The sequence below is a fragment of the Thamnophis elegans genome, chromosome 15 (assembly GCF_009769535.1).
Source record: "Thamnophis elegans isolate rThaEle1 chromosome 15, rThaEle1.pri, whole genome shotgun sequence".
Classification (NCBI taxonomy): Eukaryota; Metazoa; Chordata; class Lepidosauria; order Squamata; family Colubridae; genus Thamnophis; species Thamnophis elegans.
In genome coordinates this window covers 37314458-37333530 of record NC_045555.1, presented here as the reverse complement: position 1 = coordinate 37333530, position 19073 = coordinate 37314458, and the positions used below count along the sequence as shown (strand labels likewise).

Here is a 19073-nt window from a genome sequence, read left to right as displayed (position 1 = left end):
GATTGTTGGGTGTGCATATGCACCAGAATCCAGAAGTTTGGCTTTTCTGGAGTGTGATCACTTCATGCATGTGTCAGTGCTGAAAATAGGTATGCGCATGGACACCGCCCAACCAATTGTCAGGCATTCATGCACACTAGAACCGGGAAGTTCAGCTTTTCTGGAGTGCAGCCCTGATGAGTGTGCATGTGTGCGTAACATTTATCCGTGACCTTTTCAGCACTCGGTGCCAGAAAGGTTCACCCTCACTGTTGATGCATGAGAGCATCAAGATCACCCAAGAACAGCGGACGGATGGATGAATCAGTGCATCTCGCCCATCACCTCCAAATTTATCTTCAGGGTTATTTTTTTCCCCTAAGGGTATCACTGCTTTTTTGAAAGCAGTAACCCAAATGGCAGGTGGCTACCATCCCAATGTGAAGCTTCATTTGTTCACTTGGCAGAACTGAAGCAGAGTGGCAGGGTGCCAGCTCTGACAATGCACAGTTTCCTGTTGGGCAGAGATGGGATGGAGTGAGGGTGGGAGGGGAACTGAGTTTATATGCTCACTTTGTGTTGGCGTTATTGAAAATGCACCCAACGGGAGTGCAGCAGGCAGAAAGGCTCGAGGGTGCCATGCAACAGAGAATAAACTGGTTTTGTTCTCTGGCCTTCCAATTGGCAACCCTGGACAACGCTGGGAGGGCAGATGGGGACTCCTAACGCATCTGAGTTTGAATTGTGCGTCGCATGGCTTCTTCCATCTGCAAACATCCCTTGACTCACAGTTTGGGAATTCCAGCTGGGCTAGAGGCTGTGGCAGAAGATGGAGACGCCACCATGGCATTTTAAAAGAGAAACAATGGGAGTAGAAGAGCTATTGCAGGAGTGAATCAGGGAGATAAATGGCTTGGCTAGACAGTTCTTCTCAGCGTGGAAGTGAAAGCCGCAATGATGTCTCTGTCGAAATGAAAACTTGCTGGCTGAAAATAACAACCCTGAGAAATTGTAAGAAAAATATGAACCTTGCTGGAATGGAGGCTCGCTATTCTTGATTTGATGTCCATGCCCAAGTTGCCCCTTCTGTTTGTCTTTTAGACAAACTTGGTTGATCTCATAATTTGGTCCTTTTATTGGGTTGTAAATGTCTTAGATTCCTGAAGGCCATTGCAGGTAAGTGATAAGAGGAACTTGTTCTGAGGGAAGAAGATTTTTGTTTTAAACTGGAACTAGATTTTGAGGGACGTGGTGGCTCAGTGGCTAAGACACTGAAGTTGTCGATCAGAAGGTCGGCAGTTCAGCGGTTCAAATCCCTAGCGCCGCGTAACGGAGTGAGCTCCCATTACTTGTCTCAGCTTCTCCCAACCTAGCAGTTGAAAAGCACATAAAAATGCAAGTAGAAAAATAGGGGCCACCTTTGATGGGAAGGTAAGAGCATTCCATTTGCATTTGGCATTTAGTCATGCTGGCCACATGCCCACGGAGACGTCTTTGGAAGTGCTGGCTTTTCGGCTTTGAAACAGAGATGGGCACCGCCCCCTAGAGTCGGGAACGACTAGCACATATGTGTGAGGGGAACCTTTACCTTTAGATTTTGGGATTCAGTTCCTAGTGTCAGCCTCTGCTTTGCTGTTGCTTCGGCTGCCATGAAACGGGGAGGGAGGGCATGGTATTTGGGAGGGGTTACTCATTGTGCTGGAGGAAGGTTCTGGAGTTCACCGGCTGATCGGACTACGCATGCGTGGGAGTTTCCCGCCAGGACTAACGGCACCGACATTCCATCTTCGTGATGCCTTTTGAAGTTATCTCACACCTGACACTTGGAGGAATTATAATTGGACTGTAACTGTGATGCCAAGGGGAGGGGAATGGGCTATTCTATATATCAATCGCTTTGCGCCTAAATATTCAGATTTTGCTTCGCTATGCCTTTAATCATTTATAATTAGTAAAAGTACACTTGATTTCCACTCATGGAGTCTTGTGGTCTTTCTTTCCTAATTATCTAATGGAGAGGTGCCGACACCTAGCCTCTCTAGTTTCAGGGTGCCCGGAGGAAAAGATTTTCAAAACTTTGAATGTCAAGGCATACCAGAGACTAAAAGCATCCGATAAAATGGTGCATTTGACTGTGGGGGTTGGCTTTTGGTTGTAACAATGGGCTTATCCGTATGTATGAATCTGCTCTTTCAACTCCAGAAAAATAATTTCAGATGAGATGCTGATGGTGCCTTATCTTCTAAGGACTATTTTACATGTTCCTATCATCATGAGAAAAGAGATGCAGTGGCTTAGTGGCTAACACACTAAGCTTGTCGATCAGAAAGGTCGGTAGTTCGGCAGTTCAAATCCCTAGTGCCACGTAACAGAGTGAGCACCTGTTACTTGTCCCAGCTTCTGCCAACCTAGCAGTACGAAAGCATGTAAAAAATGCACGTAGAAAAATAGGGACCATCTTTGGTGGGAAGGTAACAGCGTTTCGTGTGCCTTCAGCATTTAGTCAAACGTGGCCACATGACCACAGAGACATCTTCAGACAGCGCTGGCTCCTCGGCTTTGAAATGGAGATGAGCACTACCCCCTGGAGGCAGAAATGAATAGCACGCATAAAGTGGGGGGAACCTTTAACTTCACCTTTATCATCAGGAGATGCTGCTATCCTGAAGTGCTGAAGCCATTTTAGGAATAATGTCCCTTGGACTGGCTTCCCTGGGAAAATGCAGAAACCTTTCCTAGCTGTATTATTATTATTTTTGTTCCTGGGTGTAGCAGCTAATTATGGCTGGACGATATCCTGCTGAGGCCATTAGACTCTAGAGTGATGTTTTTACAGAAACAGACAGTTTCATTTTGCAGAAGGATAGGCTTTCCACCTGAGCGCTTGCTGAAAAAGCACCCTTCTTAGCAAAGGCGGTGGTCCCATTACTAAAAAAAAAGACCCAAGCAGATAGTCCTCATCTTTCAACAGTTGATTTAGTGACCATTCAAAGTTACAATGGCACTGAAAAAAATTACTTACAACAGCTTTTCACACTTATGACTGTTGTAGTATCCCCGTGGTCACGTAATGAAAATTCAGACGCTTGCAAACTGACTCATATTTTATGATGGTTGCAATGTCCCGGTGTTATGTGATCCCCTTTTGCAACCTTCTGAAAAGAAATGGAGAAGCCGGATTCACTTAACAACCGTGCTACTAACTTAACAACCCCAGCGATTCCCTTAACAGCTGTGGCAAGAAAGGTCATAAAATGGAGCGAAACTCACTTAACAACTGCCTTGCTTAGCAACAGAAATTTTGGCCTCAGTTGTGGTCTTAAGCCAAGGATTGCCTGTACAACGGGAATAAATTCCTCATAAGTTGCACCTACCTGAGGGTTTTGTGAACTTTGGGGATTTAAGGAGGCTGCGAATGACTGGAGAAGATTATCATTTATTTATTTATTTATTAGACTTATATACCGCTTCATAGGGCTTTCAGCCCTCTGTAAGCGGTTTACAAATTTTTTAGCAAATTGAGTCAGCAACTTGCCCCCACAGTCCGGGTCCTCATTTCACCCACCTCGGAAGGATGGAAGGCTGAGTCGACCTTGAGCCGGTGAGATTTGAACCGCTGAACTGCAGATCACAGTCAGCTAAAGTGGCCTGCAGTACTGCTCCCTAACCACTGCGCCACTTCGGCTCTTGCTCATGCCCTGAGCGAATGAATTTTCCCACACATCCTTTGGTCTAAACATGTCTAAGAGGACTACCACCCTCTATGAGAAATTCTCCAAAATCCTCTCATTCTTTGAAATATTTTTACATAGAACATAGAATAACAGAGTTGGAAGGGATCTTGGAGGTCTTCTAGTCCAACCCCCTGCTCGAGCGGAGCCCCTCTACCATTTCACACAAATGGATGTCCAGTGTAATCTTAAAAGCCTCCCATGATGGAGCATCCACAACTTCTGAAGGCAAAGCTGTTCCACTGGTTGGTTGTTCTCCCTCTCAGGGAATTTCTCATAAGTTCTAGGTTGCTTCTCTCCTTGGTTAGTTTCCATCCATCGCTTCTTGTCTTGCCTTTTGGTGCTTGGCGAATAGCTTGACCCACTCATTTTTTTGTGGTAGCCCCTCAAATATTGGAACACTCCTGTCATGTCTCCCCTTCTTACTACACATATAATTAGATTAGTCTAATGAAAACACCTCCTTGTCACTAGACTAAAGGTAAAGATTCCCTTCGCACATATGTGCTGGTTGTTCCCGACTCTAGGGGGCGGTGCTCATCTCCATTTCAAAGCTGAAGAGCCAGCACTGTCCAAAGATGTCTCCATAGTCATGTGACTGGCATGACTAAATGCCGAAGGCGCAGGGGATGCTGTTACCTTCCCACCAAAGGTGGCTCCTATTTTTCTACTTGCATTTTTGCATGCTTTCAAACTGCTAGGTTGGCAGAAGCTGGGACAAGTAACGGGAGCTCACTCCGTTATGCGGCGCTAGGGATTGGAACTGCTGAATTGCTGACCTTCTAATCTTTCTTAGCGAGCACCTAGAAGCCAAGAGGAACACCTTTCTGATCTACAAGCTCAGCGTCTTAGCCACTGAGCCACCGCGTCCCATGTCACTGGAGTAGACATACCCAGTTCATAACTTTTAGTGTCCAGAAATGGGGGCTTTTTCTACTAACTACTAGTAAGTCCAAAAGGCTTCCACAGCCCTACATTTTGGTTCCAGAAGGGCAACAGAAATCCTCATGAAAAGCTGGGCAAAGCATCATTGTCTCCTGTAACTCCTCCAACAGCTGCTGATCTTGCTGTAGCCTAATAGCTATTCTTTTCTAATTGACCAGTTCTTCGAATAGCAGTATAGATATTAATTTCTACAGAACAAAAGAGGAAGTGTGACTGGAGTGGATAGAGATAGTCCTTAAGTTATGACCCTAGTTGAGCCTAGCAATTATAGTCATGCATCAAGACTATCCTAAAGTGGATCAGACCTGATTTTACGACCTTTTTTTGCAGTGGTCATTAAGTTAACATGGCAGTCATTTGTTGAATCCTTTGTTCCCTATAGGGCATTGGTTTTTTTTTTGCCAGAAAGTGGAAGTAAGTGTCACTTTGTTGTAAATTGTGTTCATGTGACTGTCGGGCACTGCAAAAGGTCATATATTGAGACCAGTTACCCAAAATCCGATCACATGACTGCTGGGAGACCAATGTTGAACTTCAAAACTGGTTAATAAGTAGCTTGGGGAGGGTCTGTTGGGACTTCAAATAGTTGCTAAGCAACCTGTTGTAAATTGAGAACTACCTGAAGATAGGAGTAATACCAAAGAATACACACACACACACACATATGTGTGTGTGTGTATATGTGTATGTATGTGTGTGTGTGTGTGTGTGTGTGTGTATACATACATGCATGCATGCATGCATACATACATACATACATACATACATACATACATACATATATATATATATATTAAAGTCACAACCCCTGGTATGCCCAAATATGGGAGGAAGGTCACACTTCCACTCTCTGTCTTCGGCTCGTCACAAGAGACCATCCAGACAGAAACCCAATATTTTTTTACTGTTGCCTTTTTTGTTACATTTGTTATATTTATGCTGATAAATAAATAAAGGGAGACTAGTATAGATCTATTTCAAGCTATTTAGCTCTCATCAGCTAGCCATACCCTATGTTGGGAATCGAACCTGTGCTCTATTGCCTCTCAGGCAGATGTGTTAACCATTGAGCTACAAGGCTCGACTCCTTATCAGCCAGCCAGGGTGAGAGGTATATATTTAAAGTCACAACCCCTGGTATGCCCAAATATGGGAGGAAGGTCACACTTCCTGTTATAAATAAATAACAGTAAAAAAATATTGGGTTTCTGTCTGGATGGTCTCTTGTGACGAGCCGAAGACAGAGAGTGGAAGTGTGACCTTCCTCCCATATTTGGGCATACCAGGGGTTGTGACTTTAAATATATACCTCTCACCCTGGCTGGCTGATAAGGAGTTGAGCCTTGTAGCTCAATGGTTAACACATCTGCCTGAGAGGCAATAGAGCACAGGTTCGATTCCCAACATAGGGTATGGCTAGCTGATGAGAGCTAAATAGCTTGAAATAGATCTATACTAGTCTCCCTTTATTTATTTATCAGCATAAATATAACACACACACACACACACACACACACACACACGCACACACACACACACACACACACACACACACACACACACACACACATATATATATATATATATATATATATATATATATATATATATATATATGTTTTGTTGTATTTGTGCTGATAAATAAATAAAGGGAGACTAGTATAGATCTATTTCAAGCTATTTAGCTCTCATCAGCTAGCCATACCCTTACTGGGATTTGAACCTGGGCTATATTACATACTAGGCAAACATCTTAGCCATTAGGCCACAGGCTCTTATCCATTATCAGCGAAGCCAGGGTGAAAGGTATCTATTAGATAATTACAACCCCCGGTATGCCCAAATATGGGAGGAAGATCACCACTTCCACTCTCTGTCCTTCGGCTCGTCACAAGAGACCATCCAGGCAGAAACCCAATATTTTTACTGTTGCCTTTTTGTTACATTTTGTTGTATTTGTGCTGATAAATAAATAAATATGTATGTATGTATGTATATAGATAACTTTTGTCATCTGAATAAACACACACACACAACCACATGTAAAATACCACTCACGCATCATCACAATCTCCAGAAGCATAAAGCCTACAAACTTGAAATTTGGCATGTATGTTCCTCTTGGCTTCTAGGTGCTCACTAAGAAAGGGGTTTTCAAAATGACCATCAGATCACTAGTATTTCTTATATTATTATTAACACACTCTGATGTTAAAGTGTTAGACGTTCTACTCCCCCTCCCCACCTGAAAAGAACTCTGTTCCAACTGCCACTTGGGCATGGACGTGGCCAATGTGTGACTCATTTAGCTTGCGAGCTGGCAGTTTAGACATTCTACTCCCCCACCCCACCTGAAAAATGCTCTGACATTAGGGACGTAGCCCGAGGGAGAGAAGGGGATAAGATAGGAGAGGCCTCTGTGGGGCAAGCCTGAGGGAGAGAAGGGGAGAGGAGAGGCCAATCATAATGACTCATTAATTTTCAAGCTGTAAGTGTCAATTTATCAAGCTCGATCACAAGGTTTCGTAGGGGAGCTGAAAAGTTTACTGGGGGAAAATGGGTGAGTCCTATTCCCCTGTATACAATTATTTATACAGGTAAAGCCTGTTCAGAGATTATGCAATACATACATTACAATCTGATGTCTGTTTCCTCATGCAGTAAATCAAGCTGGTACTGCAATGCTTCAGTTTTACTTGCAAAGGAAAAGGGAGAAATAAGCAAGTGTACACATTATTGGGACTGTCAGAGAATGAAATATATTGTGCAACTCCAGAAGAGCCTGCTGGGACACCGTACTTCACGCCCCAAAGGCATGAGAAAACCTCTGGAGGAAAGTTGTTGCTGTTTAACCAATGTCCTGGTTTTGATTAATATTCCTTTCGACTCCCAAGACCCCACTGCTGTTGTTACAAATGACTTTATGCACTTCAACTGCACAAACAAATCAAAGCAAACCTTTATTTATTGATTGATTATTTCAATTTACACGGCTGTCCATCTCAAATTCATGATTCCGGGTGGCCCCATAAAAACGACCCCAGCAGAATGGTTAATAAAACAACATTTATGGAGACTGAATTCTGATGTTAATAGAAAGATATGCTGTAGAAACAACAGTCGCTTTCTCTGCCCTGCTGGTATGCATTATAACCATTGCTTTTTTGTGCACAAAGAGTTGGTTTTTGTTTTTATTTTACTTCTCTTTCTCTCTCTCTCTTTCTGCTGCCCTTCTGATGTGGTCTGAATTTTCCAGGAGGTGGAGGTCAGTATAGATTTTTTTAAAATCAACTTTTCATTTCATCAGTCCTGTACCATTTTCCTTTCTTTTGTCATCTCTAACACAGTGCTTTGGATTAGGTTGCTTTTAAAGGTCATTCTCAGTGGTGGGACATGGTCCACGAAAAATGGACCAGACCCTCCCACCTGCTGTAGATCTATATATAATGTATTTTTGGAGTATAAGATGCACCTATTCCCCACAAAAAAGAGGGTGAAAATCTGGCTGCGTCTTATACAATGAATACAACATTTTTGGCCTCCTGAAACCCTGTGCCCTTCACAAAAATAGATGTACAGAGGGTTTGGGAGGCCTGCAAAGTGCTCCTGGGGGCTGGGGAGGGCAAAAATGAGCAAAAAATGGGCCTTTTTTGCTCGTTTCTCCCCCAACCCCCAGGAGCACTTTGCAGGCCTCTCAAACTCTGCATGCCCCATTTTTTTAAAAAAAAAGGTGTGCAGAGGGTTTGGGAGGTCTGCAGAGTGCAAAAACTTTTTTTAAATTTATCTCTTCAAAATCTTGGTGCGTCTTATACTCTGGTGCATCTTATACCCCCCAAAATACATATAAATGTGTGTGTGTGTGTGTGCATGCGCACACACATTCAATTTCAACCTAACTTGGTACACAGATGACTTACTGTGGGGGTAAAATACCCTTAACACCCTTTGGGGTGTGTGTTCTGTTAAGATGCAGCCTGTTGTGCCTTTAAATGGTTTCTACTGTACTGCCGTAAAATGGCTTCTACTGTGCAGTGCAATGGAGTTGCCATGGGTAATGGCTTCACAGTACTCCACAAGGGGGCTCCCTCTGGTAAGGGGGAAAATCCAACATTAGAAATTATGTTTGGTTTGGACATTTTCCCCCTATAGATAAATATTCAGGCAACGCCGGGTTATCAGCTAGTTGCCTATAAATTCTGATAAAGCACAAATTGCTGAAAGTTTTTGTGCTGTGTGTCCAAATCATCCCCACAGCCCATTCACAGACGTAAGTCAGCTCTTGCTATTTCCTTTCTATCCACTCCTTGTGAGACGCAGCAATTTTGACACTTCCCCAAAAGCCGTTTGGATGGGAAGAAATAACTTCTCTCTCCAAGCCAGCCTCTAATTTTTAAAGATTGGCAGGAGAAATGAAGAGCGATGTGCAGCACCTTGTCATCTTCCCTTAAAGAAGCTGCATCCTGGAGTCAGAGGTTTCTGACTCTTTATACTCGAGTCCACCCACCTCCTTCTCCCACCTCATCCCTTTCAAGGGAAAAAGGTGCTTGGCAGAAATGCCGCCTTTGAGTCATTGCAAAGAAAGCTTATTTTAGACATCATCGCTTCCCTTTGTTTTCGATCCTAACCCTTAAGACGGCATGAAAACCAGTGCAGACATCGCCACATCTCGCTTACAAAAGCAAACAGCGATGAATATTATGACATGTCATGTAGGGAACAGCCGGAGATGACATGCAGCTTTTTCGTTTCAGACAACCGTTTGTCTCTGTGATCATTTTCTCGATCCAGGTTTCTCGTTGCAAGTTCCTCACTGGTTTACGTTAGCATTTTTGTTGTAGTGCCTGGTTGTCTTAAAATACATTCCCGGCTGACAATGCTGTCAGTATGTTAAGTGTAAATCAAAAGATCCTCGTAGACTGGGGCTTGATCTACAAGTTGGCGCAGATCCCTTGCAAATAACATCCCGCAAGCATTTCTTTGCATGTTTTTGGCTGTCCTTCACTGATTGACAATTGTCTCCTTTTACCAGTAGACTAGTAAAACTGTTAACCACCATGGACAAAGTTATCAGTTTCCATCATCTAGAACAGGGGTGTCAAACTCAATTTCACTGAGTGCCACATCATGGTTGTGTTTGACCTCGGGGGGCTAGGGTGGGCGTGGCTAGGGTGGGCATGAGCAGCTCAACATCCCTGTTGGGGGCACCTGTGGTGGTCTGCGGTGCCTCTACCAGTGAAAACGGGCTCTCAAGTTCCATTTTCGGCTACGCCGGCCTCCTGCGACGCTCTGCCAGTGAAAACAGAGCTCGGGAGGGCCACATGTGGGAGGGCATCCAAAAACGGAGCAGTCACACTGCAGGCTGTTCCTTTGGTGTTTCCAGGGCAGCCCTGCAGGCCAGATCTAAGCACCCCACCTCCCATCCCGGACCTTGAGTTTGACACCCCTGATCTAGAAATCAAATTAGGAAATGTGGATTTTTACTACACAGGATCACGGTATCATGTGAAAATTGAGGAGAGAAAAACCCAGCAATGTTCCAAAAAGTATCACGTCGATCAATTTTAAGCTTCAGCAAAAAAAGAAAGATTGCTGAGATTGCAATGAAACAGAGTGGTGATCCTGTACCCCAAGGGCCGTATCACTAAATTATTTTAATTTTGTTCTTCTGGCTGAGTGAGCATGTTTATCTTTAATTGCACAAGACTTTTAAACCAGAAAATGTTGGATTGATTTTCAATGGATTGTTATTTTGTTTTGTGACTTGGCACTTTGGGAAAGTCTCATTAAAAATTATAAGAGGGATGAGGATACAGCCTGATGTTCTAGAACTCCTGGCTTAAACATTTTAATTGAACCCAGATTCCCTGAGTTAGATTTTGTCCATTTCTTTTTCTTTGTGCAGTTTTTAAAAAATCTCCTTTATGTTCTTCTTGTGCAAAAAAAATTAGATCCAACTGAAACCTTCTGGAATGAGGTCTATCAAGAAAGTAAAGATAGTCCTTGGCTTATGACCACAATTGAGCTCAAAATTCCTGTTGCTAAGCAAGACAGTTGCTAAGTGAATTTTGCCCCATTTTGTGACCTTTTTTGCCACGGTCGTTAAGGGAATCACAACAGTTGTCAAGTTAGTAACATGGTTATTAAGTGAAGCTGGCTTCCCTTTTTAGTTTGCTTGTCAGAAGGCCGCAAAAGCGGGAATCACATGACCATGGGACACGGCAACTGTCATAAATATGAGTCAGTTGCCAAGTGGGGTCAAGGGCTATCTATGTCAGATATTTCACCCTCTGAATTAATGTTCCTTCTAATGCAATTTATCCCAATTACTGAATTGGGATAAATTGCATTAGAAGGAACATTAATTTGGATATGTTAAAACTAGAGATTTCCCCCTACTTCGAGTCCTATAATGCTGTGCCAAAGTGTTCTGACTGAGGCTTCCCAAGACCATGAAGCAAACTCCTTGTCCAGACAAAAATTGAGTGAACTAATTGTCTCCTGCAAACTCCATTCCCCTTTCGCTCCTCTTTTATTCCCTGTGGGAGGGGCCATTCATCGTCCATCTGTGGCCTTACTCCCAAGTCGATCCCTGTTCTTTAGCTGTTCCCTTCATCTGACAACTCTGCCCATGTGCACACTGGGAACAGGCTCCAGCTGTTCATCTGCCTCACTGACCTTTGACTCTGAAGGCAACTGATAAATGGTATACGCCTCTGGTCCCCTCTCTGCCTCCGACACAGAGCCCTCATCAGAGCCTTCCCCAGACTCCAGGACTGGCCCATGTTCCTCCCCAGCCTCCTCACTACCTGAATCTGCTGCCAGCTCTGTTGGCCACTGGCGGGCCACAACACCAAGATTGAGGAACACTTTGGATTTCCCTGGCATTCTAAATAACAAGGTTTTTTTATTGCTGGCATTTTCTATGGTCTAACAGTTAACTTGTCTTTTTTTCCTTCTCTCTAACAGGATGACTACATCAAGAGCTGGGAGGATAATCAGCCAGTAGATGAGGGTAATTTTTATTCCCTTTTTATAGTGCTTATTTTTTTTTAGTGTTGGTACCGCCAAAAAAAGAATGGCTGAAGTTGCTTGGAAAAAAGGTTTTTCTGCAAATTGCTGAGAACGAGGAGAAATTGAACTGAAATGGTTCATCTCATTTGCTTGTTATCCATTCTGTAAACATTTGAAAATAACTGCATGCCAGGATGATCATACAGGCAAATGTAAAGAAAAATGTTCTGCTTTCCTTTATCAGCTATGAATGCACTTTACAAATTGTAACATTTCTTGTGGATGAAGGCTATTATTTTCCTTTTTATCTTTAAAGTTTGATCTTTCTCTTTTGGAAAAGAGCCAGTTTAAATATTAGGACACATCGAGTGCCAGGAGTCAAGAATGGATTCCAATTTTTCTTCTCTATAGTTAAAATCCATCTCTCTTGAATATCCTTTGTGGTTGTATATTTTCTAGTAATAGATCAGCGTTCCGTTTCTTTTTCCAATTGTCTCGGAAAAAGTCTTGTTGTATAACATATATTACAACATAGATTTCCCTGTGTTAATTTAACTATAGTGCCCTTTAACAATATGCTGTTGAATATTTGTACTTAGGACTTGCTATAAACAACAATAAAAAGTCCTTTGTGCATTTACATTGCGTTTTGAACTCCAGAATTCCAACTGTTACAACTTCCATCCATATACAATCTAACTGCTATTGTGAATCCTCAAAATGATTGAATTGGGAATTGAGCACCGGTTATTTTTACTGTTTCTTCCCCTGATCTGGAATTCAATAGACTTGGCTGTCCATGTTCATAGTTATGTTCTGAATGAATTTGGATTGTGTTCCAGGTTTTAATTAACTGCAGTGCAATCCTATACAGGTCTATTCAAAAGGAAGCCCTGTTGTTTTTAATGGGGATTACTCCCTGTTAGATTATTGTACAATTGGAAGTGCTAGTCTTTGTTTGTTAAATGTGGCTGGGCTGCAGTAAGACACTGATTTTATTTTTTTGGTGGAGCAGGTGTTTAGTAAGGTGGAATGTCTGCTAAATGGCAAAAACAAAGATTTTCAAGACCGAAAACAAATTTGTTCGTGATGAAGCTTACTTTATTGATAAGTCAATACTCTTCAGACAGTTTAATCAAATAAATAACTGTCTGTTGTTTGAAAAGAATTCATTATTGCCTGAAATTTGGACAAAACTCGGTTCCAGTGAAAATGAGTTCATATTGACCTAACTGGTTAATTCCCAGGAGGTTACATTTAGCCCCAAAAAAACACAACCCAGAATAAAAAGGTAAAGGTTCCCTTCGCACATATGTGCTAGTCGTTCCAGACTCTAGGGGACGGTGCTCATCTCCGTTTCAAAGCCGAAGAGCCAGCACTATCTCAAGACGTCTCCGTGGTCATGTGGCTGGCATGACTAAATGTCGAAGGCGCATGGAGCACTGTTACCTTCCCACCAAAAGTGGTCCCTATTTTGCTACTTTCATTTTTACATGCTTTAGAACTGCTCGGTTGGCAGAAGCTGGGACAAGTAACGGGAGCTCACTCTGTTACATGGCGCTAGGGATTTGAACTGCCAAACTGCTGACCTTTCTGATGGACAAGCTCAGCGTCTTAGCCACTGAGCCACTGCGTCCCCTACAACCAAGCATAAGTTAAACTAATTAAACCAGTCCATCGTATCGGGAAATCTCCAAAGTTCCAGTCTTTGTCCTTCAAAAGAAAGGAAGAGAAAAAAGAACTGAAAAAGCAAGTTTCTCCATTATAGAAGTATCTCGGGTCCCACCAAAAGAGAAAAGACCTCTTAAGCACTGATGGGTTAGAGTGGCTTAGCCAAACTGTTGCTATCTACCAGGCCAACAGGAAAGGTTTGCCTATGCTAGTGATGGCGAACCTATGGCACGCGTGCCACAGGTGGCACGCGGACCCATTTGTCAGGGCACACAAGGCGCTGTCCCATCAGCTGGACAGCGGCATGTGTGCGCTGGCCAGCTGAGTTCACCCATTTTTTGCCCTCCGCAGGCTCCAGAAGCTTTATAGGAGCCTGGGGAGGGTGAAATGAGCCTCCCCCCCACCAGAGGCCCCCCCGGAGACTTCATGAGCTTTCCTGAAGCCTCTGGAGCGCAAAAAAAATGGCCCTACGGGCAAACCGGAAGTTTGGGAACGGACTTCTGCTTTGCTCGGAGGGTCATTTTGACTGCTCCAGAGGCTTCAGGGAAGCTTCCTGAACATTCCTGAAGCCTTCGGAGCGCTCAAAACAACCCTCCGAGCAAACTGGAAGTGACTTCCACTTTGCTCGGAGGGTGGTTTTCACTGCTCCGGAGGCTTCAGGGAAGCCTCCTGAAGGTCCCTGAAGCCTTCGGAGCGCTCAAAATTACCCTCCGAGCAAACTGGAAGTGACGTCCGCTTTGCTCGGAAGGTTGTTTTGACTGCTCCGGAGGCTTCAGGGAAGTCTCCTGAAGGTTCCTGAAGCCTCCGGAGGGGGTGGGGTGGGGGAGGCTGTTTTTGCCTTCCCCAGGCTCCTATAAAGCCTCTGGAGCCTGGGGAGGGCGAAAAAAACATGTGAAAAATGGGGGGGGGGTCGCGCCTATAGTGTGTGCATGCGCATTGGGGGTCACGCATTGCATTATGGGTGCCGCACGTCCTGCACACGACCCCCCTCCCTGCGCTCCTCCCACTTATGGCATGCGAGCCAAAATAGGTTCGCCATCACTGGCCTATGCAGTGTAATTTTGCTGGCTCTGTTCTGGTTCTGGAGCTCATAAACAGGGGTAGGATTGAAAAACTGTGTTACTAATTGAACAACTGCAGGGATTCCTTTAACCAACGGGGCAAGAAAGGTTGTAAAATGAGGCAAAACTCACTTAACACCTGTCTCACTTAGCAAAAGAAATTTTGGATTCAGTTGTGGTCGTACGTCAAGGACTATCTGTATTGGGAAGGACATAGTCACAACACTGGGTATCCCTTAGCACACCCCTGCATGCCCCCACACATGCGTGTGTTCCCCCCCAGCATGCCCCCTGCGTGGCACGACCAAACCGCGTTCGACTAAAGCACGCCCGATTAAACCGCATCGCTGATGTCATCAACAGGGCGACAACAGCGAGCGCGGAGAAAGAAGGGCGCTTTAAATAGCGCTTTGAAAGCAAGCTGATTCAACTTAAGGTAAGGGTTAGGTTTAGGGTTAGCTTTAGGGTTAGGTTTAGGGTTAGGTTAAGGGTTAGGGTTAGGTTTAGGATTAGGTTTAGGGGGGTTAGGTTTAGGGGTTAATTTTAGGTTTAGCGTTTACAGCGTGCTTCTGTCTCTGCGCTGTGATGACGTCAGCTACACGGTTTCATCGACCGCGCTTTAGTCGAACACGGTTTTGTGGTGGAACCTGCCCCCTGCACATGCACGGCAGAGACCTGATCATCAGCTGGCTGGCGGGATGCACATACGTATGCATGGGAGAGCTGAACTGGGGCAATGGCTCACATGCCCACAGAAAGGGCGCTCCGTGCCACTTGTGGCACATGTACCATAGGTTTGCCATCACAGCCTTAGCAAGTAAGATGCTAACTGTTATATCAGTTGAACCTTCTGTCTGCTCTTCAGGATTAGTCTCATATAAACCTCACTGGAGTAGTCATTATAACCATGTCTGGGTAACAGTTGGCAGGTGCAGCTTTCATAAAGTTTATCAGCACCATTGAAATTTAATATCTGACTGCTACCATTTTGGTCCTGTAAGTTGGAAGACTGTACAAACATTTCAGTAATTTTTAATAGGTATTTTTTTTCTTTATTTAATACTAGCTTATAACCCGGCATTGCCCTGGTATTTATTTCTCTCAATCCTGTATTAGACAAGAATGGCGATGTCAAGTGGCAATGTAAGTGCGGAATGGGCTGCCCTCCCTCCTTCCATGAACGTTGCCACAACGCCTGAAGAGGCAATGGCAAGAGCAACTTCTCCCCGAGCCCTGATTTTGGAGACAATTAAATTAGTTAAAAAGATTTTCCCTGTGCTTCCAGAAGCGTAATTTCTAATATTGGATTTCCCCCCTTACCAAAGGAGCCCCCTTGTGGAGTACTGTGAAGCTGTTACCATGGCAACTCCACTGCACTGTACAGCAGAAGCCATTTTAAGGCAGTACAGTAGAAGCCATTTTAAGGCACAACAGGCTGTATCTTAACAGAACACACACACAATAATTTTTTTACAGACAGTAAGTCATCTGTGTGCCAAGTTTGGTTGAAATTGCTTGAGGCAAGGTTGATTTTTAAGACATCTGAAGAAAAGGAGAAAAATGACTCCTTATCTTCTGGTGCCTTCTAGATGTTGTAGATGATAGCTTCATCTTCTGTTAATTCTTGATTTATATGGCAGAGTCAGAGGAATAATTGATTGCTTCTAAACGGTTTTGAAAGTGCCCAATAAAGTGGAATACCATAATCTGCCCATCAAGTCCAATACTGTATAACTGCAGAAGTCTTTGCTGACTGGCTAACTAAATTCCTAGATAGCTATGACTATGGTGCTGGGGATAATGGTAGCTGTATTCCATCCAGGTACCTATTAGGTAAGGGAAGCTACTGTAGAAAGACCTTACTGAGCTAGACAGATCAGGGTTTATCTTACTAGAAAGCAGATTCATCTATTTAAACAGTGAGAATGTCTAGGCTCATCAATTACCGGCATTGACAGACTTGATAGCTGAGATGTTGACATTTTTTGAAAAAGAAACTTCCAAGGCAAAATTGAAGAGGAAGTATTCAATCGCTAACCTTTCATCATCTTGGGTGATTCAGTTCAATCTAAAGCACCTCTTGACTTTCCTGGAATATTAGGGTGATGGTGTTTTTTTCCCTCAGCTTCAGAAAATTGTGCGAGAGCATCTGCCTGACAGCCTTTCTCTGCCTGTAATGTTTGCTGGCTACCAACTCACAGATTCATTTATTTTGCCAATGAAATTGGGAAGTCTAAAAGCTAGATCTGAGTGTTGTTTGCCATCCAAATCTAGCAATTATTGCAGGCAATTAGTAATATGTAACTGGAGGCCCTGCAAATTAGGATTACCGGTTCACCTCAAGAGATTTGTGCTGTCAGTACAATATGATATTATGAATAAGCACTATCATTCTATGGCAAATATGTCCACTCAGTCAGTGGCTACGTACCTTTGGGAGACCTCTGATAAACAGATCGGTCTGGCTTGCTGGATCAGAGCAAATGGGGAAATTTCTTACATTTCTAGATCGAGTATTATGATTACTTACAGTGCTTAAATTTTGAGCCTAAATGTCTCTGATCCAGATTCAGATGTTCGTGACCATGCTCCAGGTGGTTTGGCTTTTATCCATAGTTATGTTTCTTTTTTTAATCCAAACTACAAAATGTGTTATGATTGAAGATGGGAAACAATATAAGTTGTTTTCATTAATTCTGGTTGTCAGACCTGCCACCACTTACACCTTTAAATAGAAATTGGCTCTGTTTGCTGAGAAAAGCATACTTTTATTAGAAGTCAATGTATTGCAGCAATGCATAGCCAGAACTGTGAATTGTGCACCAAAATCTCTTAAATTCAGCCTCCCATCACTGATCCCCCCCATAACCAGGGTGAAATGCTATTGGTTCAGGCAAGTTCTCCCGAAACGGTAGTAAAAAATGCTACCTGCCCATGGCCAATCAGTTTCAACAAGATGTTTTTTGAATTGTCAGTTCAAACATAGATTGGTAAGCAGCTGTCAGTTTCTTGGGGAGATGCAGCATTTACTTTCATTTTCCCCCCAAGCATTCCTCCTCCTACCCACTCTCCCCAGAGTTCATGGAAGATTGTCACCAAGTGGTAGTGAAGCACAAGCAAGCATAAGGTGGCAGCTGACACTGGTGGAACTTGGCCATTTGCTGCCTGGGGAATTCTGGGTTTTGGAGTCCACGCATCTTAAGGTTCCCAAGTTTGAGAAACAGTGGTTTGCAGATATATGCCCTTTGCAAAACCAAGGAACCTTTCGACTTGTAAGTGAGCATCTCCATGTAAGGATGTGGATCCACTTATTTACCTATTAATCAAATATTCAGAGGTGCACTCAGCTAGCGAATACAAGTCCTTGAGATCTCCTACACTGAACAAATGCAATTCCTTTCACAGCATTTTAGCTTATATTGAAATAGGATCAGAATATAAATTCAACACATGAATAAATGTGGGTACATCATTTCAAGATTATAAATGGCAGCCAGGGTATTAGAAAAAGAAAACAAAATTGACAATCAGACTGCTTTTAAAACAAATCATGAGGTGACTTCTAGTTCCTGAGATTGTTGTATAAAACAGCACTGCACTATTAACTGGGATTGCCTACAGTATGTTAGATTAGAGTCTAAGTTAGTGGTGGTGACCTATGGCATGCGTTCCAGAGCCCTCTCTGTGGGCATGCGTGCCGTCGCCCCAGCCCAGCTCCATCACGTTTCTCCCGCAGGGGGGAGAGAGGGGGGGAGGGAGGGAGGGAAGGAAAGAAAGAGGGATGGAAAGAGAGAGAAAGAGAGGGAGGGAAAGAGAGAGGGAGAGAAAGAGAGAGAGAGAAGGAAAGAGAGAGGGAGGGAAAGAGAGAAAGAGAGAGGGAGGGAAAGAGAGGGAAAAAGAGAGAGAGAGGGAAAGAGAGAGGGAGAGAAAGAGAGGGAGGGAAAGAGAGAGGAAGGGAAAGAGAGAAATGATACTACAAACATTTTTCCTTTTTATTGTTGCTAAACGTAATATTTCACAAGCAGGAAAAATGAAGGGGCATAAAAGTGCATTTATCACTTTTTCTTGGAACAATTAGCTGAACTCTGCCTTGTTTATCATTATTTTAGGTAGTAAAACCTCATTATTCAAATTAAATTGCCGGTTGGCTCTTTGCAATAAATAAGTGGGTTTTGGGTTGAGTTTGGGTACTCGGTCTCTAAAAGGTTCGCCATCACTGGTGTAGGTGAAGGTACTCCAGGGAAGATTAAGCAGGTCAACTTATTCTTCAAAGCACCTGAAATACAACGAGAAGCAGTGGAGCTATGAAACTAATCAAGGAGAGGACCAATGTAGAACTAAGTAGGAATTTCCTAAGAATGAGAACAATTAATCAATGGAATGACTTGCCTCCAGATGTTTCCAACACTGGAGGCTTTTAAGATGAATCTGGACAACCATTTGTCTGAAATGGTAGAGTTTCCTACCTGAGCAAGGGATTGGACTACCGCATTTTCCCCAAAATAAGAAACGGTCTTATTTTCTTTTGACCCCTGAAATAAGTGCTTGGCCTTATTTTTGGGGAGGTCTTATTATTTTTGAGGTGCAGGAGGCAGAAAGTGTGGTCATCTCATGGCTGCTTCTGGGTTGCAATATTTTCAGGGAGGGCTTATTTTCAGAAGGGGGCTTATTTTAG

General features: G+C 43.4%; 1 protein-coding gene across 2 annotated transcripts in view; it reads left to right on the top strand.

Annotated features, from left to right (window-relative positions):
- Positions 1 to 19073, top strand: part of SPOCK2 (SPARC (osteonectin), cwcv and kazal like domains proteoglycan 2) — a 125731-nt gene that overhangs the window by 66291 nt on the left and 40367 nt on the right. The window contains exons 2-3 of one of the 2 annotated variants that reach the window (XM_032231468.1): positions 7912 to 7920; positions 11622 to 11667. In XM_032231468.1, coding sequence (XP_032087359.1) covers positions 7912 to 7920; positions 11622 to 11667 — 55 coding nt within the window. The remainder of the gene's footprint in view (positions 1 to 7911; positions 7921 to 11621; positions 11668 to 19073) is intronic. The other variant, XM_032231469.1, reaches the window with a different exon arrangement.